General features: G+C 39.5%; 1 protein-coding gene across 3 annotated transcripts in view; it reads left to right on the forward strand.

The window, feature by feature from the left end:
• The window catches only part of GLRA3 (glycine receptor alpha 3), a 156,544-nt gene extending 129,049 nt beyond the window's left edge, over positions 1–27,495 (forward strand). Inside the window, exons 8-10 of one of the 3 annotated variants that reach the window (XM_060153621.1) lie at positions 9,082–9,225; positions 11,521–11,565; positions 27,029–27,495. In XM_060153621.1, the coding sequence (XP_060009604.1) occupies positions 9,082–9,225; positions 11,521–11,565; positions 27,029–27,307 (468 nt within the window). In that variant the 3' untranslated portion in view covers positions 27,308–27,495. Of the gene's footprint in view, positions 1–9,081; positions 9,226–11,520; positions 11,566–19,967; positions 19,977–27,028 lie in introns of all 3 variants that reach the window. The other 2 variants (XM_060153625.1, XM_060153622.1) reach the window with 2 other exon arrangements.
• Positions 27,496–27,845: the final 350 nt, after the last annotated feature.

Below are 27,845 nucleotides of genomic sequence, written 5' to 3' on the forward strand. Positions count from 1 at the left end.
GTGGCTTCTCTTGTTGCGGAGCACGGGCTCTAGGCGTGCGGGCTTCAGTAGTTGTGGCTCGTGGGCTCTAGAGTGCAGGCTCAGTAGTGGTGGCGCACGGGCTTAGTTGCTCCGTGGCATGTGGGATCTTCCCGGACCAGGGCTGGAACCCGTGTCCCCTGCAATGGCAGGCAGATTCTTAACCACTGCGCCACCAGGGAAGTCCCTAAAACTTATTTTTTAGAATGAAAAAGATAAAGCCTTGCAGTAAACCAGCTCTGCACATTCAAGTGGTAATTTATCAAGCTAATCTGGTCCCAGATTATCACATGGCAAGTAGTCAATGGTCTCCCAGCTCATAAAAACACTTCATTATAGTTAATGTGAGAATGTTGCTGGGGAGACTTTCATTGTATTTCTGAGGATACAATGTTTCCCTGATCTAGTTTTGCTTCTGCAGAGCAACTATTTTGTTTTTATGCGGTAATTACTGTGCTCATAACTCCTTTTCTACATTGTCTTTTAGGAGCTGATTGCTAGATTTTCGGATTAGAACCAACAAACATATAGGACCTTACAGCATGTATTTTATGTGCTGACTTCACTCTTAACTCTCAGATAAAAGTTGAAGAGGCTGGAATATTAAGATACAGAGAGTTATTTCTACTTAGTGTGTTCACAGTTGTTAACTTACGGTGGTAGCTTCAGTAGAAGCAGCCTAATAACCAGGTGATATATTGATACAATAGTAGTTGAGTTTATGGCTCTTTAGCCAGATTAGCTGTCTTTCGATCCTAGCTTTGTAGCTTGGTAGCTGCCTTAGTCTGTTCAGGCTGCTATAACAGAATACCATAGATGGGCTGGTTTATAGACAACAGAAACTTATTTCTCACAGTTCTGGAGGCTGGGAAGTTCAAGATCAAGGTACTGGCAGATTCAGTGTCTGGTGACGGCCTGCTTCCTGCTTCATAGCTGGTGATCTACTAGCTGTGTTCTTTCATGGTGGAAGGGGCAAGGGAGCTCTCTGAGGTCCTTTTTTTTTTTTCCTCGGTACGCGGGCCTCTCACTGTTGTGGCCTCTCCCGTTGCGGAGCACAGGCTCCGGACACGCAGGCTCAGCGGCCATGGCTCACGGGCCCAGCCGCTCCGCAGCATGTGGGATCTTCCCGGACCGGGGCACGAACCCGTGTCCCTGCATAGGCAGGCGGACTCTCAACCACTGCGCCACCAGGGAAGCCCTCTGAGGTCCTTTTTATAAGGGTCCTGATCTCATTCATGAGGGCTCCACCCTCATGACCTAATCACCGCTCAAAGCTCCAGCCTCCTAATACCATCACTTTGGGGGCTTTAGTTCAACACTGGGACTTTGAAGGGACACATTCAGTCTATAGCAGTAGCTATGTGACAAGTTATTTTACATGTCCCAGTCTCCTCATCTTTGAAATGGGAATAGTTTCCTCAACTATTCTGGGGATTAAAAGTGTTACTACTAAGAATACTCAGTAGTTTTATGGACACTACTAAGAATATTCTTGGCATGTTAGTTATTATAATTATTTCTGTAATAATAAATGGCCGATGATGGCAAGTCACTTCACATGGTTCAATCAGTTGAACATTATCTGAGAGCCCATAGTATAACGAGCACTGTATTGGGTCCTAGAAATACAAAGGCAAATAAGATCTGGCCCTTGTCTTAGCTCACAAGATATATTAGCCTAAAAGGAGAAAGATATGTAAATAGATAATGTTGATACAGTGGGGCCAGGTCAATAATAAGATGAATTGTTTGTTGTTTGCTATCAACACATAGTTTGCTAAAATATCAATATAGATCTTTCACCTTGAAATCCTCAAGAACATACTCATTTTTGAATCCTCCTAACCAAAGTTTTTGGAAAATAGCCCTTAGGGATTGTGGAACAGAGTCATTGGCTGAAGGGGGGACATTTAAATGATGCTATCCAGCAGTCACCTTATAAGAACTACCCACAGATAAACATCGTTACAATTGTGATGAGTGACCTGAGACAAGGGTTCTAGGAGCAAAGCAGAGGTAGGAAGGCAGGAAGGGGCTGTACGGTTCTGGGCATTTGTAGAAGGTTTCCCTGAGAATGTCGTTTTTAAGCTGAGACCTGAAGAATTAACCAGTAGTTACACAAAGGAAGGAATGTTCCAGACAGAAGTTAACAAGGAGTTCAAAGCTGCTGAGTCAGGATGGAGCTTGTCAATCGCTTTCAGGTGCCAAGAACTGAAGGAAGGAAAGTAGAGCACAGTAAGCCAGTAAGAAAGTGGCCTGAGATGGTAACTGTCAGATCTGCAGAGAGGCCTTTGCAGATCATCCCCAACTAACACAGCCCCCCTCGCACTGTCCTTCTCTTCCCATTACCCTATTGCAGTTTCATTCTTGCAGTTCTCTTAAATTATCTTTATTTATGTGATTATTTTTTACTGTATGTTTTCCCCCACTTGAATGTAGGTTCAATTAAAGATGTATCTTGTCCGTCTTCCTCATCTCTGTAACTTCAGCACTAGGAGAAACTGCGAAACAGGTTATTGTGGTGGAGATCAGTGCAATGGCAGTAGGAGAGGACAGAAAATGATACATTTGAGAAATAGCAAAAAGGTAGGATTCCCAGGCTTGGGTCTTTGATATGAGAGAATCCTAGATTTGGAGGTGAACAACCACGAACAGCATACCGCCTTTTCACCAGGAGGAAGTGGCCGTTGTGTGTGTTTGCTGTTCGTTTGGCTGAGTCTGGTAGGGATTCATAGGTTCTTTTTAAGTCAGATTAAGTCTGAGGTGCGTGTGCCATCCAGAAGGTACTGTCAGGTAAGAACGTGGTTAGAGAGGGGTTCAGTCAGGAAATGGAGATTTGCAGGCCCTGAGCACAGAGGAGGAACTGAATCCATGGGAAACAGGTAAGGGCTAGAAGTGAGAAGTGTCAGTGTGAGAATAGAAGGGGCACAGGCCATGTCTCTGAGGATCTCAGGAAGGGGAGGAAAGGCCCGCGGAGCCAAGTGGGGTGGGGTGGAGGGAAGAAACCTGGAGAATGTGGGTCAAGGAGCCACAGGAAGAGTGTGCTTTGAGAGAAGGAGGTGATCTTCCACACGTGGCTTTGGATTGGTTTCCAAGACAACAGTCTTCCTGCCTGGTGCGTCTAATTAGCAGATATTCAGGTTTCATTTTCTCATACTCATATGTCCAAGGAGTCACACTGAGGAGAGATGGTTGCTTAAAATAGAGTCAGGGTTCCAACAGCACGGTGGACAATGGGACTTCAGCAAGGTGGTCCAGAGGAATGGGCTGGCTTAGAGTGAGACTACCCCAAAGGACAGAGGTGACAGCGGGTGGAAAGAAGGTGATATTCTGAGTCACAGAGGGAGTGAGTCGTGTGTTGTGAATACATCGTGAACGTGTTGGCGTAGGAACTGCTGCTTTATTTTGAGGTTACTAGCGCTAGAGTTCCAAACTTCCCAGGGCCTGTGCTTGCCGTCCGTGGAGGGGCAGAGACGATGGAGGAGAAAGAGAGTTGAAGTTGGTGATGGGAGTCAGGAGAGGATGAGGAAAATAGACTTTTCAGGCTCAACGCTCAGGTACAGATCACAGGCAGCAGAAGGCTGGCTGCACAGATGATGTTTGCATAGGTCTCTTGTCATTGAAAACAGTCATCGGGTTCATTTGGAAGTTAAATATCTGATTTAATCTCTTTGGTCATGTTATTATAGATCCAGGTTGTTAAAAAATGCACACACACTCTATGAGTTATATTCTTCCAGGAAGGGTGTAGCTTGAGACTGTGCCTTTGAAAGCTGTATTATATCTTCCAGGACTGTATGTATTTGAGGGCAACCAGAAATTTCTGACATAATTGCAGAGCTCATGAGATTTAAATCTACACTTTACAAAGAGCTGGACACTCAGCACAGCACTAGAATAAATTGAAGGCATACATCTCTTTGCTCAGTAGAGGTCATTCTGATCAGTAGAAATCACACTTAAGATGCAGGAGGACTGACATGGCCCGCCTGAGCTGAGGTGTTGGCAGCAGCCATTCCGCACTAGTAACTCCGGTCAGAAGAGCTGGGTGCAAGGCCTCTGCACGTGGCCCCCAGTGAGCAAGTGAAACCTGACTAAGCACAAAGGGGGAAAAAAAAAGCCATCACAGAGCTGTGACTATTTTCAAGGCTAATCTTTTTCTCTGTGGAACACTGCCTTTGGGGCAAAACAAGGAAGAAGCAGGTGATTCTAATGTGCAGCGCAGGACAGCCACTGCAGGCCAGCTTCTCCAACTCTGAAGGCATGCCAGTCATGTGGCTGACAAGGTCTTGATGATCCGGCTGGGTGTCAGGCCTGAGCCTCTGAGGTGGGAGAGCCGAGTTCAGGACATTGGTCCACCAGAGACCTCCTGGCCCCATGTATTATCAATCAGCGAGAGCTCTCCCAGAGATCTCCGTCTCAACGCTAAGACCCAGCTCCACTCAACAACCAGCAAGCTACAGTGATGGACACCCTATGCCAAACAACTAGCAAGACAGGAACACAACCCCACCCATTAGCAGAGAGGCTGCCTAAAATCATACTAAGTTCACAGACACCCCAAACACACCACCGGACACAGTGCTGCCCAAGAGAAAGACAAGATCCAGCCTCATCCACCAGAACACAGGCACCAGTCCCCTCTGCCAGGAAGCCTACACAACCCACTGAACCAACCTTACCTACTGGGGGCAGACACCAAAAACAACGGGAACTACGAACCTGCAGCCTGCGAAAAGGAGACCCCAAACACAGTAAGGTAGGGAAAATTAGAAGACAGAGAAACACACAGCAGATGAAGGAGCAAGGTAAAAACCCACCAGACCAAACAAATGAAGAGGAAATAGGCAGTCTACCTGAAAAAGAATTCAGAGTAATGATAATAAAGTTATCCAAAATGGACAAATTTATAGAAAAGCACAACCTTCTAAGACTGAACCAGGATGAAATAGAAAATATACACAGACCAATCACAAGCACTGAAATTGAAACTGTGAATAAAAACCTTCCAACAAACAAAAGCCCAGCACCAGATGGCTTCACAGGCGAATTCTATCTAACATTTAGAGAAGAGCTAACACCTATCCTTCTCAAACTCTTCCAAAATATAGCAGAGTGAGGAACACTCCCAAACTCATTCTATGAGGCCACCATTACCCTAATTCCAAAACCAGACAAAGGTGTTACCAAAAAAAAAAAACTACAGGCCAATATCCCTGATGAACATAGATGCAAAAATCCTCAACAGAATACTAGCAAACAGAATCCAGCAGCACATTAAAAGGATCATACACCATGATCAAGCGGGGTTTATCCCAGGGATGCAAGGATTCTTCAATATATGCAAATCAATCAACGTGATACACCATACTAACAAATTGAAGGAGAAAAACCATATGATCATTTCAGTAAATGCAGAAAAAGCTTTCAACAAAATTCAACACCCATTTATGATAAAAACTCTCTGGAAAGTAGGCATAGAAGGAACTTACCTCAACATAATAGAGGCCATATATGACAAACCCACAGCCAACATCATTCTCAATGGTGAAAAACTGAAACCATTTCCACTAAAATCAGGAACAAGACAAAGTTGCCCACTCTCACCACAATTATTCAACATAGTTTTGGAAGTTCTAGCCACATCAATCAGAGAAGAAAAAGAAATAAAAGGAATCCAAATCGGAAAAGAAGAAGTAAAACTGGCACTGTGTGCAGATGATATGATACTATACATAGAGAATCCTAAAGATGCCACCAGAAAAATACTAGAGCTAATCAATGAAATTGGTAAAGTAGCAGGATACAAAATTAATGCACAGAAATCTCTTGCATTCCTATGAAAAATCTGAAAGAGAAATTAAGGAAACACTCCCATTTACCATTGCAACAAAAAGAATAAAATGCCTAGGAATAAACCTACCTAAGGAGACAAAAGACCTGTATGCTGAAAACTATAAGACACTGATTAAAGAAATTAAAGATGATACAAACAGATGGAGAGATATAACATGTTCTTGGATTGGAAGAATCAACATTGTGAAAATGACTATACTACTGAAAGCAATCTACAGATTTAATGCAATCCTTATTTAAGTACCAATGGCATTTTTCACAGAACTAGAACAAAAAATTTCACAATTTGTATGGAAACACAAAAGACCCCGAAGAGCCAAAGCACTCTTGAGAACGAAAAACGGAGCTGGAGGAATCAGGCTCCCTGACTTCAGACTATACTACAAAGCTACAGTAATCAAGACAGTATGGCACTGGCACAAAAACAGAAAGATCAATGGAACAGGATAGAAAGCCCAGACATAAACCCACGCACATATGGTCACCTTACTTTTAATAAAGGAGGCAGGAATGTACAGTGGAGAAAGAACAGCCTCTTCAGTAAGTGGTGCTGGGAAAACTGGACAGGTACATGTACAACTATGAGATTAGATCACTACCTAACACCGTACACAAAAATAAGCGCAAAATGGATTAAAGGCCTAAATGTAAGGCCAGAGACTATCAAACTCTTAGAGGAAAACATAGGCAGAACACTCTATGACATAAATCACAGCAAGATCCTTTTTGACCCTCCTCCTAGAGAAATGGAAATAAAAACAAAAATAAACAAATGGGACCTAATGAAGCTTAAAAGCTTTTGCACAGCAAAGAAAACCATAGACAAGATGAAAAGACAATCCTCAGAATGGGAGAAAATATTTGCCAATGAAGCAACAGACAAAGAATTAATCTGCAGAATATACAAGCAGCTCATGCAGCTCAATATCAAAAAAACAAACAACCCAATCCAAAACTGGGTAGAAGACCTAAATAGACATTTCTCCAAAGAAGATATACAGACTGCCAACAAACACATGAAAGGATGCTCAACATCACTAATCATTAGAGAAATGCAAATCAAAACTACAATGAGGTATCACCTCACACTGGTGAGAATGGGCATCATTAAAAAATCCACAAACAGGGCTTCCCTGGTGGCACAGTGGTTGAGAGTCCGCCTGCCGATGCAGGGGACGCGGGTTCGTGCCCCGGTCTGGGAAGATCCCATATGCCGCGGAGCGGCTGGGCCCGTGAGCCATGGCCGCTGAGCCTGTGCGTCTGGGGCCTGTGCTCCGCAAGGGGAGAGGCCGCAACGGTGAGAGGCCCGCGTACTGGGAAAAAAAAAAAAATCCACAAACAATAAATGCTGGAGAGGGTGTGGAGAAAAGGGAACCCTCTCACCCTGTTGGTGGGAATGTAAATTGATATAGCCATTATGGGGAACAGTATGGAGGTTCCTAAAAAAAGTAAAAATAGACCTACCATATGACCCAGAAATCCCACTTCTGGGCATATACCCTGAGAAAACCATAATTCAAAAAGAGTCATGTACCCCAGTGTTCATTGCAGCTCTGTTTACAATAGCTAGGACATGGAAGCAAGTTAAGTGTCCATCGACAGATGAATGGATAAAGATGTGGCAATATATATATAATGGAATATTACTCAGTCATAAAAAGAAATGAAATTGAGTTATTTGTAGTGAGGTGGATGGACCTAGAGTCTGTCATACAGAGTGAAGTAAGTCAGAAAGAGAAAAACAAATACCGTTGGCTAACACATATATATGGAATCTGAAAAAAAAAAAGTTCTGAAGAACCTAGGGGCAGGACAGGAATAAAGATGCAGACATAGAGAATGGACTTGAGGATACGGGGAAGGGTAAAGGTAAGCTGGGACGAAGTGAGAGAGTGGCATGAACATATATACACTACCAAATGTAAAATAGATAGCTAGTGGGAAGCAGCCGCAAAGCACAGGGAGATCAGCTCAGTGCTTTGTGACCACCTAGAGGGGTGGGATAGGGAGGGTGGGAGGAAGACACAAGAGGGAGGGGATATGGGGATATATGTACATGTATAGCTGATTCATTTTGTTATATAGCAGCAACTAACACAACAATGTAAAGCAATTATACTCCAATAAAGGTGTTAGAAAAAAAGATGCAGGAGGAGACCCAGAGGGTCCCTTTGTTGGCATATTTCACATGTAAGTTGACACCTCTTTTGAAAAGAAAATCAATTTATTCCAAGGTATTACCAGCGTGTCACTCCAGAAAGTGAATTTCCATATGAATCATCACCTATGGCTCACTTTTCCCCATGTTTTGACATTTTACACCTTCATTTATCTGCCCATTCACTCACACATGGGTCAAACAACACTGTGGCGGAGAATAAAACAGATGCCATCTGTCCTCAGAGACTTCACACTCTAAACAGAAAGAGAACAAGAAACAAGCAATTACAATGCAATGTGTTCAGGTAAGCACAGGTTTCCTGGGATTCTGAACCGGATTTGGGTGAAGTTTAGCGTGAGACCTGAAGGGTTAACTGGGTGTAGGAGAGTGTCCTTTTTTTTTTTTAGAAAAAACACATAATGTTCAGGGCATCATATCTGCATATTACACTCAAATAATTCAGGCAGAAAAGCATATAAAGATGGAGATGAGAGAGAGAGAGGGAGGGAAGGAGGGAGGGAGGGAGAGAAATGTAACTTAATGTTAACAACTGCAGAACTTGGGAGTTCTTTTTACTGTTCTTGCAAAGTGTCTGTAGGGTTAAAATTATTTCAAAATAAAAAACATTTTTTATGAAGAAAATAAGGAGCTACAAGTTCAACAGCATTATCTGTGTTTCAATATTACTTCATACTTTTTCAAGCATTCTGCTACCCTAAAGGTATATTTCAGTGTTACTGCACACTTACCAAGCATGATACTATTCTACCCTGAAGGTAAAATTACATTTCATCTTATTTTCTTTCATCATACATTTGGTCTAGCGCTTCATTTGAAAAAACTTATTAGGAAAAAATACACATTTTAATGTATGACTAAAACATAAAACTTGCAGAATTAATTTCTGAAAAATTTTTAAGTAAAAAAAAAAAGAAATGTTACTTCATTGCTTTTTTTTTTCCAAGCTGGTATATAAATAGTATAATTCATTATTGTGCTCAATGGAAGTGACAAGTCAATTTTCTCGCTGTTTCTTTCCTGGCTAGGTTTCGTATGTCAAAGCTATTGACATTTGGATGGCAGTGTGTCTCCTTTTCGTGTTTTCAGCACTACTGGAATATGCAGCTGTCAATTTTGTATCGAGACAACATAAAGAACTTCTGAGATTTCGACGAAAGAGAAAGAATAGGGTAGGCGATTAAATGCATTAAGTTCTCTGGGATACAATTCTCCCTGGAAACTGAATTTGGCATATTTAATAGGGAGGTACAGAGAGGAAATGGGGACAGGGACTAAATGAAATGGTGTCCCTTTGGTTTTGTCCAGCTGAAACTTACATTGTCAAAAATAGCCTCAGGGAGAAAATGGTAACATCGAACTATACACAGCAGATCTGGTGACATGAGAGTTTTATCAACTTCTTTCTAATGTATGTCTTGGAACGACACCATTATTTGCTTCCACTAACAAAATCTATCATTTCTTATTGGCAAGGTTGCAGTGTCTCTGATGGTTTTACTTGACATAAGTCAACAAATATAGCTATTAAAGTTGTACCTTTTTTCGAACTAATTCCTTTAATTGTTTCCATCAAATATCACCTATTTATTAATACTATGATGTTGATGTAAAAACTCTGTGGTCTCCTTTTTATGTACACTTTTATGTTTTTAAGACATTTCTTCTGAATCCCCACTCGAAACACAATAAGGTGTATTTTTGCCTTGCTATCACTTGATAAGTCAAACCCAGAAGAAATTTTATTTAGAGCATCATTGGGAGACCACATGAAATTGTAGAAGTAATCTCCTAATTGGATTTGTAAGTACAGGATGGCAGTTGTTCACCTCTATTAAGACTTGTAATGTCATCTCTCTTTATATTTACATAATTTCAATTAGCCCCTTTCCTTTTCTGCAAGGGAGAGTCTCTATCAACCAGCATATCTTTGAGTTTACTTTTAATGTGAATGTGCCAGCTGACATTTTGAACGCAAATGGTCTCTTAATCAAGAGAAATATCAAAGTTGTATATTACAGGAGAAATTGTGGCCAGAATCCAAAATACTGTAATATTTAAGTCAAAACATTCTCAACTCTTAAAAGTAATAGTCTGGTTTATATGTAGTGTGCATTTTTAAGGATTTAATTTTTTAAGGAATTTCTTATGGTTTCTGAATGACTGACTGTGATTTATATATTTTATAAATTTTTTTAAGAAGCTCTAAGCCATGATCTCCCAGTGCTAAGCCTACTCGGTATTAAACATATTCTAAGGCAGTAACTTATCCAATCATGTCTAATTGACTCCCCAGAATCATCACCTGCTCCAATAAATACCCCAATTCACTGTAGCATGGAAGGAGTTTCAGCATTGCAATACTCTGGGTAACACGGTGGACAGAAGAAACAATGCCAGGGCTTGCATTTGATCAAATTTTTATAAATATTAAAGCACATCATTTATACATTAACATATATTTTCATGGAGAGATTAACTTTTCTTTATCTCCTGCCCCCCACCTCTCCCCGTCTGCTGGTTTCCTTATACTTTTCTCACTCTGCCCAACCCTCCCTCTCTCTCTTTCCTCCTTCTCTTTCCCTCCCTTACTGCCTATTGCTCCTCTCTTTCATATGATACCTGGCACAGGCTGAAGCACTGTAACAGAACAAAGCGTTCTGTATCACAGGGTGAAGCTGTTGTCTTTTTTTCCCATTAATGACTGATTAAGACTATTTTTTCCTTCTAACATGAATCAGAAGTAAAGCAACACTTATTTCCCCCTCTAATTTTCGTTCACTTTTTTACATTTATTTTTCATTTCTGTACCTTTTTTCTCCTTCCTACATGTAGGATGTATCAGCCACGTGCTGCAAACACCAGAAATGGGAAGTCGTTCACATGTGGTGTCCAAAGGGAGGTCTGAGAGCTCAGACATTTTCTGCACCCATCACACATCCAGCAGTCAGAGTAGCTAATGGTTAACATAACAGGCTACAAGTTTAGATACTCAATTCTGATTTCTCCTTAAAAAAAAAAAAAAAATCCTTACCAAAGCAGCTCTTTATCCAGTTTTACCACCTGCAAGTGTATGGGGATAAAAATATTTGACACCCCTTATTCTTTGGCTCACAGAAAGACAGCAAGATTAATGTTTCTAGTGATTGGCACTCTAGAAAAGTATCAAAATGCAAAAATAGTTACACCTGATTATTTTCTAATCACTATTTGAAATATTCAGGGAGCAAATATTGTAATTAACATTTAGTGCAGGAAAAAAAACCCAGTGTTTTTTTTTTTAAGTTCACTTCATACTTTGGGGGGTGGATACCTTGCATATGTGAAAATCTATTAATTGATACATATGTATGTTAAGATGATCTATGCAATTAAAACCAATTGTGCAATTATATTTAATCATCTATGACTTTAATCATCTATCTCTGGTTTCTCAATCCTTTTTGGTCCACTTTACCTTCCCACAGACAGAAGCTTTTGCATTGGAGAAGTTTTACCGTTTCTCAGACACGGTAAATTCACTTTCTTAACTCTAAGTAGAGGAATGTGGTCATTGGTAGAAATGCAGCCAGCATACTGTGCACTCAGGCAGTGTTTGGTGGGGAAACACAGCCCCTTGCACACTTAGAGCTGAACAACCACCAACCCCCTTCAGCTAAGGATACTCTCTTTTTCTAACAATTCCCTTTGTCTTCCCTCGCTCAATCAAAAGATATTGAAATATTGTCTTTCATCCTATTAACCAAACTGGTCAAAATGATTTTAAAATATATATTAAACAGAAATATCACATGTATCTTATAATAGTCTCCATAGAAGAAATAATCATATGCCTTGACAAAATTAGTTTCAAAATAAATGGGAAATTTATTTATATAAATAAGTTCTGAAAACAGCCCCTCTTGCCAGAAAATAGAGACCTAAAAATAAGGCAAAAATAAAATGCTTTGTCCGGCCTGTGTATCTTAAGCATCCTTTCTTAATGTTAAAACATGTTGAGATTCTTTAGAGTAAATGAATGATTTTGGTTTTGATAGCATCCTCGGAAGTGTTCGATTAAAAAGAGGTCACAAGGACACATGTCCAATTATAATGGCTAAATATTTAGAAATGTAATCTACAGTAGAGCATATCAGTAGCTTGACTTGGAGGTCCATAATATAGCACTCAGTGATTAAATTTTAAACATACCAAAAGCCAAGAATTTAGCTTGGGAAATCATATACAAACAGTCCAGTCTACTAAATTAAAATTTCTGGGATACAGTGTATTTTAAAATACCTCCCCAGGGACTTCCCTGGAGGTCCGTTCAGTGGTTAAGACTGCACCTTCCAATGCAGGGGTTGTGGGTTTGATCCCTGCTCAGGGACCTAAGATCCCCCATGCCTCATGGCCAAAAAAAACAAAACATAAGACAGAAGCAATATTGTAACAAATTCAATAAAGACTTTAAAAAAAAAAAAGCTCCCTATCAAAAAAAACAAAACAGAAAAACCTCCCCAGAAGATTCTACTACACACCTTAGTTAAATAATCACTGAACTATTTTTCTTTTCTACTAAAATTGCATAGTTGTTCCCAATATAGCTAGCTACTTCTTCAGTTTTCATCCCTGGTGGAAAAAAAATTCACATGATCCAATTACTTTTACTTGATTATCCTAACGGTAATTTTTAAAAAATTAATTGCCTTGAATTTGCACAATAGCCCATAGTAGCCTCTTTGGGAAAGGTACATATTTAAATTTTCGGTAACTAAACAGTTCATACATATAGTAGCATTAGTATAAAATACATGTATTCAATTAAATATTGCCTTACAAAACAATGCAAAAAGAGCTCTGATGAAAAAAATCAGATTTCCTTCACCAACAGTCAATAAATACTTATTTTTTAAAAAAGAAACAGTATGGTTTTTTACAATATTGTTTAAAATGCAAACACACTCTAAAATACAATAAATGCAAATACATTGATTAGAAATCCGTGCACGCCATTTAGTTTTATAATATTCTAATCATCATGCAAATTTGGGGTTGATCATTTTCACTCTTTGAAAACGATTTTTATCAACCTAATAGCCTTCTGGGCTGAATGAATTCCTCATTTTTTTTTTTAAACTATGCACTTTGCTTAGAAACAATCTGAGCAATCAAAATCTTTAAATCAATATAATGAAAAGGAGGCTCAAGGTGGATGCCATGCCCTTTGTCATGAGTACTGACTTGCATGAGTTCTTCTTAGTACTTTAGTTTGGCAAAAGGGGCAATAACTAAAATCACCCCCTTAGAGAAAGCTTGATCACAACAGAGGGCTGTACACTGATGTACATGGTATTCCAAGGAAAGTTTTAAGTTGGTTCAGCATTGGCTTAGGCATTGCATACAATCTTTTACACCTTACTTTTTCCTCTATGAAGGTACCAGGGAACCTTTTATATGCTGTGAAAGGATGCACATTCACTCTTGTATCCAAATTTCCCCACCCCACACTGTCGTAGCCTGCTGCGTGCTGATCACCCACCGCTGCACCTTGTCATAAATGCTTATCCCCGGGGCTGTGTGTGTGTGGGTGCATGCATGATATGAAAGTATTTTGGTTGGAAGTTGCTCTTCCCGTGTATGATATCATTACTTGAGTCCTGGAGGGTTATAAAGTCTTCAAAATATTTCCGAACATATGTTATTTGTTGAGCAATATGGATGATATGGGATTGCTTTAATGCATTTCATGCAGCTTCTGCACTGCAGTAGAATACTGCAATGGTTTGCTGAGTGAAAACACATACACACGGTGTTCTAGTACCTCTATCTTCCTACTTATTACTGTACATTAATTATTATTTGTGTACACAAATGAAATAAGAATGGACCACTAGTTCTAGATTCAAAAAATAATTACCAAGTTTGTATTTTGTTAGGCGTGATAGTTATCTTTTTTAAATAATTGACTGCATTTTGACTATCAGTACAAAAACTTCCATTTATATATGTATTTATATCCTATCTTACTTCAAAAATAACTCAAGGTAACGTTTAAGAATAACAAATAATTGATTTTTCTGCCTTGAACCTTTTGTCAGCTCTACAGTCTTAGGACAAATGCAAATATATACGTGTACTATTTTGGTTGAAGGGATGAGGCTCCATGCTTAGAAGCAACATGGTACCCATATACACTAAATTATTCAATAAAGTTTCCATTTGAGCTCAGTTTATGCTATATTCTAGAGTAGAAGATATTCTTTCAGTAGGTAAATACTTCCTACAAATTTCTTTGATACATACCTGAGAAAAAAGTAGGTTCTCAGTAAAAGTAAATTCTATATGAGTGACTCTGATACACAGGGGTTAGAAATTTCATTTTCTCAAGTAAAACAAAAGTTGTAAGAATTTAATTATTTCCTGCCAACAAATATTTTGAGTTTATGTTAAACACAACTATTTCTTAGAACTATATCCCCTCTGAAATATCTCTTTAGGAAAATAATATTCAATAAAGTAATATAATCTCTACTTAATTTAGTGACACTTTAGTGACTTCCATCACAAAGTTAACTAAAAAAGATACACTGCTTTTTATATATGCTGTCCACTGTAATATAGTATCTTATTTTGCCCCATAATTATGGGTTGGCAGTGAAAGAATCTAGCACATTAAATAGAAATAGATGTACAGATTTTAAAAAATATTTCATTGACTTCTCAGCAATTCCCCAAAATATATGTATTACGTTTTCATAATATTTCATCTAAAATATTCATCTTTTTAAGCTTACATTTTACCATTCAATAATCTCCAAACCATTCTGAATCTAAATTCAATATGCCAAGCATAAACTTGGCTAATTCATAATTAATTCATGTCATCTGTAAGAAATGCAAGGTTCCCCTGGGATTTCAAGGAATTTTATATTGACAATAGACTTGCAAGTCTAAAGTATTTTTAACCTCATATATAGTTATATTTTTTTAAGCCTTCCATTTTTAAGTGATATAGAAATGTATATAGTTGTCTAAACTGAGGGTTTTATTTTAAGCTGATACTTATTTCAGAAAAATAACTTTTAATTCATTCACATACTTCGTCTTACCTTAGAATTTTCTAAGTGATGTTGATTTTTTCTCAACAAAACCAAGCCATTGTTTTGTTTATTAATACTTTTTTCAAAATCTACACACTTTGAAATCATATAAATGGGAATTAATAGCAATTCACTTTTCCTTCCTTTGTCATTTTCCTACTTGACAATGAAAAGTTACAGAAAGTTATTTAAACAAAAAAACCTTTGGGATAATTTACTTAGCATCTTGATTGTATAAAGAACATCTCAAAGGTATCCAGTAGGGAAAAAACATTAGGATGAAAGTAACATATTTAGTGCTGTTGTATCTCACAGCAGTTCACATAATTAATCATCACTCACGCTGCTTTATATAATTAATGTTTTGTCACCGCTCACTAGCAATCTTCATGCTTTCACCAAGCCTGCAAACAAATAATATTTTTTGTTATTTTTATTTTTGAAGACTAAGAGGATAGGAAATTAATTCTTGTTTCATATATATGTTAGTTTATTATGTTTGATGATAAAGATGAAGCAATTCAACTGAATGACTATATTTACCCTTGGGCTTTCTTTCTGTAATAATTCTAGTTATAATATGCATGTTACATGAGTTAGTCTTTGGCATAATTCTCTAATTAAAGTGAAAAGCACTTAGAATGTTTCATAATATGGTATTGTTGCTTAATTACTGAAACATTTTTCTCACTTCCATATTTAGTGAAAACAGGTCCTCCTGTAGAAAGAATTATACACTAACAAAATGGCTTTTTATATTTTTTTATTGCCTACCCTTCTAACTTGCTTGAAGCATAAGAGGATTGACTTGTGGGTAAATGAAGCTATTTCTTCAATTTTACTTTTTTAATCAGCCACGTTCTTTGGTTCATTTTAATTCATTCTATTTAATCTTTATTATTGTCTGTATTTTGAGTTGCGAAGTGGCTTAATTTTATGAACGTTGAGCACTGGCTAACGTATAGTGCCTGAGTCAAAAGTTTTAGATGTTTGTCTAAACCTTGCTTTTGTGGCCTTTAGTCCCTTAGAAACCCAAGCGAAAGACCTCACCAGAAAATTGAACTATCTCAAAAAAATATTTGAGTGTTAATTGGAATAAAGAATATCACTGCACCTCTGAACATATATAAACACGGGATAATTTTATGACTGAGTTTTACAAAACAGAGAAATTAGTTGAGTCATAAAATAATTTAATGCACCTTCTAGTATAGCAATCTATTATTAATGATGAGCTAATAGAAAACTTCATTCATGCTTAAAATTATTATTTTAAGTGTAGCCCTTCAAAAAGATCCCCAAAGTCAAGTCATTTTAAAAAAATCATAAGATCGTTTTGGAGTTCAGGGGTCCTTGCTTCTCTCATCCTCTCTCCGGGGTAGCGACTGGAGTCTGGTCCAGTAGAGCTGAGATCCTGTTGCTGAAGAAATAAGATGACTCCATGTGCCTCATCTCATGGGCTCACCCCAAATACCTGTGCTGTTTCATGGAACATACCAACAACACTAAAGCCTCCTTGATTGCAGGAATTAGATCTGCAAGAATCCCAGCAGTTGTAGAGCAAAGCCCATCCATCACAACAGTAAGACAGTGAGGCAGCCAAGTGATCCTCCTAGTTTTATGCTGTCAGTTAATTTTTAGTGAAAAGTCTACAAGTGTGAGGCCATCTGGGGAGTCAGCAATTGGTAGGCCTGTTTTATACAGAACTTTAGTGCTCGCTTAGTTTCTGTAGATTTACAATATCTAATGGTAAAATTGTTTAAGCTGTATTTTTCTTTCACATTGTGTATTATGTGATGTCTATAATAATACAATTATAACAAACAAAATATTGATAATACGATAGCAACAATTATCGGGGGTTGTATGTATTTTTCTCACCCTAAAAAAATCTGCTATGTAGTGCTATCATCATCTTTTCTTAGAATAAGAAACCAAGAATCTGAGAATTAAATAACTGGAACTATCCAGACCCCTGGCAATAAATGATGAAGCCATGGAATTGCTTAACTACGATAAAAACATTTGCATTTTCAATGTCAATCTTGAGTCAGATTTTAAATTTGGACCATCGAATATATTTGTGTGACTATATAAAATAGTTGAAAACTATTTCCTATAGCACAGACATTTTTAAAAAATAATGCAGATGCCCAATTTATTTTCATTTTTTAGAACAAGAATCCTTCAACATCTTGCTTTCTATTACCTTTGCCAGGAAATAAATATTTGAATGAGACATTTTAATAAGGGAAATATTTTTACTTAAAATTAAAGTTTCTATTTTTTCACCTCCAAAATTAACAGGAAAGCCACTGGCGGTACATTTGTTAGTGAAATCATATTCCAGATGCTTTTGAAAAAACAATACTGCACCAAGTCACATTATATAATGTAATTGTCCAAAGTCTATTCCTAAAGTATTCCTAGGTCTGTCATAAATTTAAAAATGAGCAGAGATACAGGTCATATAAATAGCCTTACAGATAGCCTCTCCTAGAAACAGCCTTACTTAAAAACAGGAATTATTAAAAAATAAAAATAATACCTCCATACTAACACAGAAGTCACTACAGAGTATATTTTCATAAGCTACCACTTAAAATTTAAATTAGAAAGTGTTAGAGGTGTTCAAAAAATGTTATATCACCATGAATTCAGGCTAACTAGGATAGCTGCATTGTGCCTCTTGGAAATTTTTGTTTCCACAAATTGTGCGTTATGATCACCTAGAGAGCTTGGAAATGCAGATTACTGGGACAACCTAAATGTTAATGAGTACAGATCTCCGCAACTGAGATCCAGAAAACTGGATCTCAGCAGTCCCTCCCAGCAATTCTGAGACAGCTGCTGAGTGGACCACAGTGTGAGAAATATCGTCCTCGTCTGGACTGTCATTATTGCATGTACATAGAATGTGGTCATTTTACACGTTGCCAGCTTTTATGATGGACGAGTGCTGTATGAAGATGATGAAGTTTAAATTGTTCCAAGTGTCATTTTCTATTTAAACACATATCCAGAGTAAAGTGGCTTTGTCAGTATAACTCCATAGCTCTGATTACAGGTTGAGGAGACCAACTTACTTGCACGACAGAAATAAACTTTAATCTCATATGTCATTTGCTCAGCTTTACAGTAGGATAAAAAGCAGGAGAGAGAGCAGATAAAGCGTCTTCATCTAAGTGCGAGGCCTTATAGCTTCTCAAGCACACAGGGCTCTTAGTTCCCTCACCTACAGAAGGCATGAATGGCTTCCTAGTCTAAAGAGACAGATACAGCATCCTAAGTAGCAACGATCCTTTCAGCTAGACAATGCAAATGCAGTCGTGGACCCAAAACCATGCTATCAGGTAATACAAAAGAAAAACCTGTGAGGTGGGACGGAGTTAAGTCACAGCCTTGCTCTCTATCCCCCGACACTTCCACTACCAGAAACCAGAAACCTCTGTAAAGGTGTTCCCCCTTACTGTCGCTCATACCCACGTGGTCTGTGCACTCATCCAGTGAACCAACCAGCCCTTCATGTCCTGGCCATCCTGTCTTTAGTAATAATGTTTTCATTGCTCCTTCCAATTTCTGTTTAAACCTCAGCTCTGTGAGATGCCCTTACTATGTTGTGTTCTTCGGCCATTTTATACACTAGCCATTTGTAAATGTGTTCCTTTCTCCAAAGGGATCTATTCCAGGGGCCCAGACTGATATAAAAGTGCCTGTTCCAAGCCATTAATAGTATTTTCAGCTATGGCTTCTGTTACAGTGTAAACAAACCCAATATGGACCATCTATTTCTGCTAAAATCCATTGAATCCTCCAAGAGGCTTGGGCAAAGACCCTAAGCATTCTATCTGCCAGCTGTGTGTTAGCTCTTGTCCTCGGGAGATTCAACCCAAAGGCGATTTTCAAGCAATTCTTTATCTTGTTAATATTCCAGACAAGCTCTGACCACATCAGTGGCTTCATTGGGCAACAGAGGGACATGTTCTGTCCATTGCTGCATGGCCTGGACACCACCATGACTACATCAAAGACCAATCCAAGACATGTGCCTTGGCGCTGTAGTCCCCTTCTGAGCTGGTAATTAGATGGGGACTACATGACCTAATTAATTCTATCCTGGGATTTCTATAAGGAATTGCATCTCCCACCTTGGAATGTTCCTTTTTTTCAAGAAGAAATTGTTTTTTCGTTTTTTTTTTTAATATAAAATTTATTTATTTATTTATTTTGGGCTGTGTTGGGTCTTGTTGCTGTGCATGGGCTTTCTCTAGTTGTGGCAACTGGGGGCTACTCTTCGTTGCGGTGCACGGGCTTCTCCTTGCGGTGGCGTCTCTTGTTATGGAGCACGGGCTCTAGGCACACAGGTTTCAGTAATTGTGGCATGCAGGCTCAGTAGTTGTGGTTTGCGGGCTCTAGAGCGCAGGCTCAGAAGTTGTGGTGCATGGGCATATTTGCTGCCACAACATGTGAGATCTTCCCGGACCAGGGCTTGAACCCGTGTCGCTTGCATTGGCAGGCGGATTCTTAACCACTGCACCACCAGGGAAGCCCCCTTGGGATGTTCTTAACTGCCCAATTAAGGGCTCATTTGCCTGACCATAATGCAAGGCCACTGGCCAGGACCCAGGAGTCTCTGAATATCCAGATATAAAGCTATAACTTTGAGATCAAGAACCGGTTCTTGTGATACTGCCACATTCACTGCTTCTCAAATCAGCCCATTGTGTAGACTTACCTACTCATTCCACTGCAGGTACGCTGTGAGTCCTGACCATCCATATGAGAGTTTCCATTGGTGAACGAAGGGACCTGTTTTTCCTCAGTGGGAAGAGAATCACGAGGTTCATACCACTCTGGGTAGCTTCCATCATGGGTCCATTGTCGAAAGAATACATTTTCATATGATGTACTTCACCCAAGTTACTCCTCTTAGCTTGTTCCTGAATATGTCATTTTCATTTTTATCAGGGAACTTGAATGGAGATGCCATTTTGACATCACGCATGACATGGTAGATATCTTAGACCTAAATAGAGTCTGGTATTCTTCAGATTCCTTTAGTCTAGGGACTGTCTCTACCAGAGCCCAAGAGAATGCCAGTAGCTGTCATTCAAATAGGTTAATCTGCTCACGGCATTAGAGCGTTTTCTGGTATAGAATCCTAGCAGCCACCTTAGGGTGCTATTATTGAGCTTTTCCCAGAAACTCCAGTCTGCATGTTTTAGTAGCAGATACCTCTACAGTTGATGACTTTTAAGGCCTCAGAGAGGCAGCTTGGGTTATTGCCTGCCTCAGACGTCTTACAGTTGGCCCTTGTTCCCCTTTCGAATTCAGTCTGTCTTGGGACTTCCTGGGTGGTCCAGTGGTTAAAACTGCGCCTTCCAATGCAGGGGGTGTGGGTTCGATCCCTGGTCAGGGAGCTAAGATCCCACATGTCTCGCGACCAAAAACACCAAAACATAAAACAGAATCAATATTGTAACAAATTCAATAAAAACTTAAAAAATGGTCCACATCAAAAAAAAAAATCTTAAAAAAAAAAATTCAGCCTGTCTTTCTGTCACTCTGTACACCATGACCAACAGAAACCCAGAACGTATCTGCCAGATTTCAAATAGTGCTGCACGCTGTTTTCCTTGTCGTGGGATCCAGGAGAATAGCAGTGTGTCCTTTACTGTTTGTGAATTGTCTCGAGTGGTTTTTCCAGGATATTTCCAGAAATTTCACTGATGGCACTGGGCTCTGACTCTTGGCTGCCTCTAGTGTGAATCTTAAGCTTTACCTAGTCACGTGTGCTACTACACTTTCCAAACCTTGCCTGACTTTCTCCTCCAAGAGGAAAGTTCTCATTCATCATTAACCAGCTTAGTCTGACAATGATTTGGACCAAACTGCTTCCAACCAGGTTGTGACACATGTTGGAGAAGTCAGGTTTCCTTAAGGGACAAAGAGTAAGGTGACAGTCTACCCCACATGAAGACTCACTGTGTTTGAGGGGTTTTTTGGGGTTTTTTTTTTGTGTGTGCGGTACGCGGGCCTCTCACTGTTGTGGCCTCTCCCGTTGCGGAGCACAGGCTCCGGACGCACAGGCTCAGCGGCCATGGCTCACGGGCACAGCCGCTCCGCGGCATGTGGGATCTTCCCGAACTGGGGCACGAACCTGTGTCCCCTGCATCGGCAGGCGGACCCTTAACCACTGCACCACCAGGGAAGCCCTGTTTGAGGTTTTTTTAGATTGGGATTGAGAGGAAAGATGTAGCCAAGTGGACCAAAGCATACCAGCCTCCTCTGTCCTGAAACTCCTAGAGAGGTTTTACCATGTCCACCTCGTGGAGGCAGTTGTAGGGACTGCCTTAGTGAACCCATGTAGTCAGCAGTCAGCCTGCAAGACCTGCTTATTTTTATCATAGTCCAATCAGGACTATTCCAGAGAAAATTAACGAGGGGCTAGCACCCCTGCTGCCATCACGTCCTTAATCAGAGCTGAGTTTTCTTTACCTCCCTGGAATCTTGTGCTGTTTAATAGTTACTACAGCGGAAGGTTTAGGCAATTCTAAGGGCTCCCATTTTAGTACATCCAATTACAACTGGGCTAAGGAACAGCAGCCCAAGATTAGGCTCACGCCAGAAATGGCAAGGTCCTTCATCCACAGTCGCATCCTTCCCAGTTATACATTTAGCCAGAGGTGATACTGCCTACTGGCTACGTCTTAGTCCCTTCTTTTCCTATCTGCAGTTTTCACTACAACCATGATACCTACGAATGCAGCGTCACTCTGCCTCCTTCTCTGCTCCACCAGCTTTTTAACATTGCTGTTAACTTCGCCTTCTCATTTCCCAGCAGTCTTACTTCTCATGGTGCACTGGCTTCCACAATCCCAAAAGGCTGTGTTCACCACCCCTGGCCATTCTCCATTAACCATGGCACACAGCCTGGGACCCCACTCAGAACTGGACAAGGAGACCCTGGCCTTCGTGGGCAGGCTTCTTTGTGTCTTCGCAGATGCAGTCAATTCAGCCACCGCGTCAGCGCCTTTTGTTTGCATTCCCATTGGCACCACTGGATTAACTTCCGAGATGAGAGTGCCAGATTTAACAGGGTTCCTTAAGGGAAGCAGCTGCCGGAACTAGAACAGATTTTCTTCCCCCCCGGCTGGCGACAACGTGTCAGGAAATCTTTCATAGGAATCCTGTCAGTTTTCGCTCTTTTCACTCGGTGTCTTGAAAGCCACCTAAAGAGAGCTGATAGAGTCTTCTCTAGCCAAGTTCTTTCTTCTGAATGGCCCAATTTTTTTTCCTTCAGTGAAGCCCAGCATGTCAGCTGCAAGAGTAAACGTGTCCATGAATTGTATATACTCTCCTGCCTCTCCCTAAAGAGAGCCACCTGGGAACCCAGGCCTGGGGGACTCCCCGAATCACCGTGTCTACCAGAGTTTAGCTCAGAGCATGTGGTTTGGGGAGGCTCATTTTTTTTTTCTTTTTGCATTATTATTATTATTTTTTTAATTACTGTATGGCCAGCCCAGGTTTGCTACATCCCTTAAGAGAGCTGCGTCTTCTTCAGGGCTGTTCCAGTACACAGCAGAAAGACAACAGGCGGCTTTCCTTCTCAGCATAGATTCACATCACCCAAGGCTTCACCCACTCCAAAAGCGTCCTTGAATTTACGCCTGCCAGCAATTCCCAAACGGCAACATTGCAGCAAGTTAGGAGTTCGCATTCACATCAAACGTTGTTTTTCAGCTGCAGCATGCAGAAAAATGATCAGCTCTTATGTCAATTAACCTAAAGATCCTGGCAAGTGTGAACCGCCCAGATATCTGCTGGTTCTTCTCAGCAAAGCGGCCCAGCTCCTATTTACTTTGTCCCGTGTGGTGTCTACTAGCCCCATGAGGCTGTTGAGCCCTAGAAATATGGAGTCTGAATTGAGGGGTGTTATAAATGTAAAGTGCACACTGATTTCAAGGACTTAGTATGCAATAAAGAACACAAAATTTCTCCTTTAATTTCTACTTGAGTCAACGTTTGAATAATATTTAGGACGTATTAAAATTAATCTTGCCTATTTCTTTTAATTTAAATGTAGCTAATGTAAAGTTTAGATTTAAAATGACACACATAGCTTTTGTTGGTGGTTCCCATTATATTTCCACTGGCCAGGGCTGCACTGTAGTCACTAGTTTCCAGTGTCATTTGCCTGGGGTGGCAGAGGAGTGACATCAAGACGAAGTGCAGTGTCCCTCCAAGTCCCCGCTGGACTTGTGCTTTCATCGTGAGCACAGGCTGCAAAGCTGCTTGATGTACGTGCTCTGGTTTCTCTTTCCCCCAAGTGGTTTTAGCTGCACAAAGCTAATCGGTTACTAGGAGACAAAGCCGCTTTCTCCTCAGTTTTATGACCCTGTTTCCCTTCGGTTTTATCTCACTCATCATCCATCTGCCAGTTCAACAGGGCATATGTGTGTGTCATCCATATCCCAACAGTATGATTTATCCCCAGTATTTTCTGTGGAGCTTTTGCAACCTCAAACCCAGGGAGGGTCAGGGTCACGTTCTCATCAGAACTCCCTCCCAGAACCTTTGGCTGCATTGAGTCTGAAAGGATCTGAAAGCCAGGTCTCCTTCCGTCACCACCACTGAGGTTTTAGGTTCAAACTGTCAGTCAGACCCTCCAGACACAGTAGGCTTTAACCTAATATTGCGTTTACTTGGTCCTCTAGGAGCATGCGAGGCAGGTGACACGCCAGACACAGCATCTTCATTTCATGGGGATGTCCAACAGCGACTCAAGAGCTTCTTCCCCCCGCCCCTCCAGGCTTCAGGCCACTGAACTGCTCCCCCAGGGCAAGTGCCACAGTAAAGGGAGAAGACTCCACATTCCTGTTTTCAAGGAAATCATGCTGGAAAAACTAGGTCTTTCTCTGCAGTTCTCAACAGCCAGGCCTGGTGTTACCCCTTTACTCACAGTTTGCTGGAAAGATCCAACTGAGAAAATATAGTTGTTCACTATGTATGTTAAATCTTAAATCTCAAATCTCTGTTTTGAGACAAGTGTGTATGTGGGAGGCTCTCTAAAGGTCTGAAAATATTCAATTCTCCAGAACAGATGGACAGTGGAGGAAGGTGGTTAAAATGTACAAACTTCCAGTTTTAAATAAGTTCTAGGGACATAATGTACAACATGATGACTTGAGTTAGCACTGCTGTAAGATATATCATGTATGATATAGTGGAAAGTTGTGAAGAGAGTAGACCCTAAGAGTTCTCATCACAAGGAGAATTTTTTTCTTTTCTTTTTATTGTATCTATACAAGACGATGGATGTTCACTAAACCTATTATGGTAATCATTTCACAATATGTGCAAGTCAAACCATCATGCTGTATATCTTAAACTTATACGGTGATGTATCGATTATTTCCCCATAAAGATAAAGACAATAAAAAGAAAACAGTTACTTAGCCTTAACATTTCCATGGTGGCTAAAAACATTGGCAGTATAAATGAACATCCCTATTAAAGACCACTAGAAAACCAATTTCCAATTTTTGTAAGACTGCAACAGTTACATGTAATTTGGATCATCAGCTTTTATTTTAGACTTGTTTCCTCAAAATTCAATTGCTTATACATCTTACAGTTGAGATATATTCCAGTAATTATATCTTTCTGTTTTTCAGGTATAATTGCCTTATTTCCTAATTCCCCAAAAAACTGTTTCATACATTATTACATCAACTTTGATCATCCTCTCAGTTTTAGAATCCATTTAAATTTCTATTTTTCGCTTTCATATTTTGTAATATACTGTTCATTAGGCCTGTACTATCACAGACCTAAAATAAATTTTCAAGAGTTTGAGCCAGTTAATTACTTTTAACTCTTATGTTACCATCACAGAGTACTTTCATAGAAATTGAGCTGTAACAACTTTTTAAGATGTCATCTTTTAAACATTGAATTTTAGTAGCAAAAATCCAATTAATTGGCAGTTATCTACAGTTACATTCCAAACAAATGCATTAAATTATTCATTAATGAATTTCATTATAAAGGATTAAATACCATATTTTCCTATCATGAACACATTTCATTTATCATTTGTTAAAATTAATTTATTTATTTTATTTTTGGCTGCGTTGGGTCTTCGTTGCTGTGCGCGGGCTTTTCTCCAGTTGTGGTGAGCAGGGGCCCCTCTTCATTGTTGAGCACGGGCTTCTCACTGCGGTGGCTTCTCTTGTTGCAGAGCACAGACTCTAGGTGCGCGGGCTTCAGTAGTTGCAGCGGGCGGGCCCTAGAACGCAGGCTCAGTAGTTGTGGTGCATGGGCCCAGCTGCTTCACAGCATGTGGGGTCTCCCCAGAGCAGGGCTAGAACCCGCGTCCCCTGCATTGGCAGGTGAACTCTCAACCACTACGCCACCAGGGAAGCCCTATCATGTTTTTATTAAGTAATTTTTTCTTTAAATTTTGTTTTTTTCATATATATACATGGAGAATTCTCTTCAATTTGCAACATTTTAGAGAAAAATAACAATACTTTTAGGACCATGATAAGTTATAATTTTCTTTAACATGAAACTTCTGCCAGATTTCCTTCATAATTTCAACAAAACCAATGTACCTTATAAGTAACAGTATATGAACTAGAATATCTGGCCATCTGATAGTATGCCAAATGGGTTAGTATAAAACATCAAGTGAGAATAACAATAACCAAGCAGTGTTGTCGATCTAGATTGTATTTCCCAATGAAGTAACATGAAATTGTAGGAAACAGGCATTAAAATGTTTGCCTCCATGAAAAAGAAAAATTCAAACTATGATCATGGTATTTTCCCTTTGACATCATATATGTACACATTTAAACACATGATGTGAAAAAAATCTAGTACATGAACATATATAATATCCAAATAGATTTTTTTCTTGCTCAATTTATTTAGATATTCTAGCAATATGTAGACAATACCAGAATATTTAATTTTTCCATTAAAACATAACACTTGAGTGTTTCATTGAATGAACACGTCTGTATGATGCAGCGGGATAAATCAATAAAACTTGAATAGGAAAGAAAAGCAACTCACCTTTATATGTTTTACCTTTTCATTATAATAATGTTATCATTTATCATGATAAAGCTTAAGTTATGGTTCTGAAATGCCTGGTATACATGCCCTATTCCATGACTAAAGTGCTTTCTTTTTTTTTTTAACATCTTTATTAGAGGATAATTGCTTTACAATGGTGTGTTAGTTCCTGCTTTATAACAAAGTGAATCAGCTATACATATACATATGTTCCCATATCTCTTCCTTCTTGCGTCTCCCTCCCTCCTACCCTCCCTATCCCACCCCTCTAGGTGGTCACAAAGCACTGAGCTGATCTCCCTGTGCTATGCAGCTGCTTCCCACTAGCTATCTATTTTACGTTTGGTAGTGTATATATGTCCATGCGTCTCTCTCACTTTGTCACAGCTTACCCTTCCCCCTCCCCATATCCTCAAGTCCATTCTCTAGTAGGTCTCTGTCTTTATTCCCGTCTTGCCCCTAGGTTCTTCATGACCTTTTTTTTTTTCTTAGATTCCATATATATGTGTTAGCATACAGTATTTGTTTTTCTCTTTTCTGACTTACTTCACTCTGTATGACAGACTCTAGGTCCATCCACCTCACTACAAATAACTCAATTTCGTTTCTTTTTATGGCTGGGTAATATTCCATTGTATATATGTGCCACATCTTCTTTATCCATTCATCTGTCGATGGACACTTAGGTTGCTTCCATGTCCTAGCTATTGTAAATAGTGCTGCAATGAACATTTTGGTACACGACTCTTTTTGAATTATGGTTTTCTCAGGGTTAAAGTGCTTTCTAATGTTTTTCTTATGACAGGATGATGAGGTAAGGGAAAGCCGATTCAGTTTCACAGCCTATGGAATGGGACCGTGTCTGCAAACAAAAGACGGTGTGACTCCAAAGGGCCCAAACCATCCTGTCCAGGTAATGCCAAAGAGCCTGGATGAAATGAGGAAGGTCTTCATTGACCGGGCCAAGAAGATTGACACCATCTCCCGAGCCTGCTTCCCATTAGCCTTTTTAATTTTTAATATTTTCTACTGGGTTATCTATAAAATTCTTAGGCATGAGGATATTCATCAGCAACAAGATTAAGTCTCTGGGTGTGTGCAAGTGTGCAAACTGTCAACTCAGAAGGAAGGTTTTTTGCCATAGGGCTGTGTGTGTGTGTGTGTGTGTGTGTGTGTGTGTGTGGTGTACAAATGATGACCATTTGTCATATGTGGCATATGGAAAGGTATTATTATGATTTGCTATGCAAAGTCATGAGGCAGTTGAGTACTTTAATGGATACAAAATATATATATTATAGGGATTCTATTTCATATTAATTTAAGATTATCTGTTTTTTCACAGTAAATCGTACAAGTGGAAGTATTACTGTCAACGTGTTCGTATCTAATATATCACATAATGTAGTACATGTGAAAACTACTTTGGAATTCTTTGATTTTTAATTCAATATTAAATATCACAAAAGTAAAATTTGCACAGAAAACTTTGGAAAAGGAAAAAGGGGAAACGTTGAAGATAAAAAATCAGTAGTTTGAGGCTTTAAAATATTTTCTTATACTGTAGTTACAAAATAGAAAAATAATCAGATAAGTCAGTGGGAAACTCGCTCAATAATGAT

The sequence above is a fragment of the Lagenorhynchus albirostris genome, chromosome 7, assembly GCF_949774975.1.
Source record: "Lagenorhynchus albirostris chromosome 7, mLagAlb1.1, whole genome shotgun sequence".
Lineage (NCBI taxonomy): Eukaryota > Metazoa > Chordata > Mammalia > Artiodactyla > Delphinidae > Lagenorhynchus > Lagenorhynchus albirostris.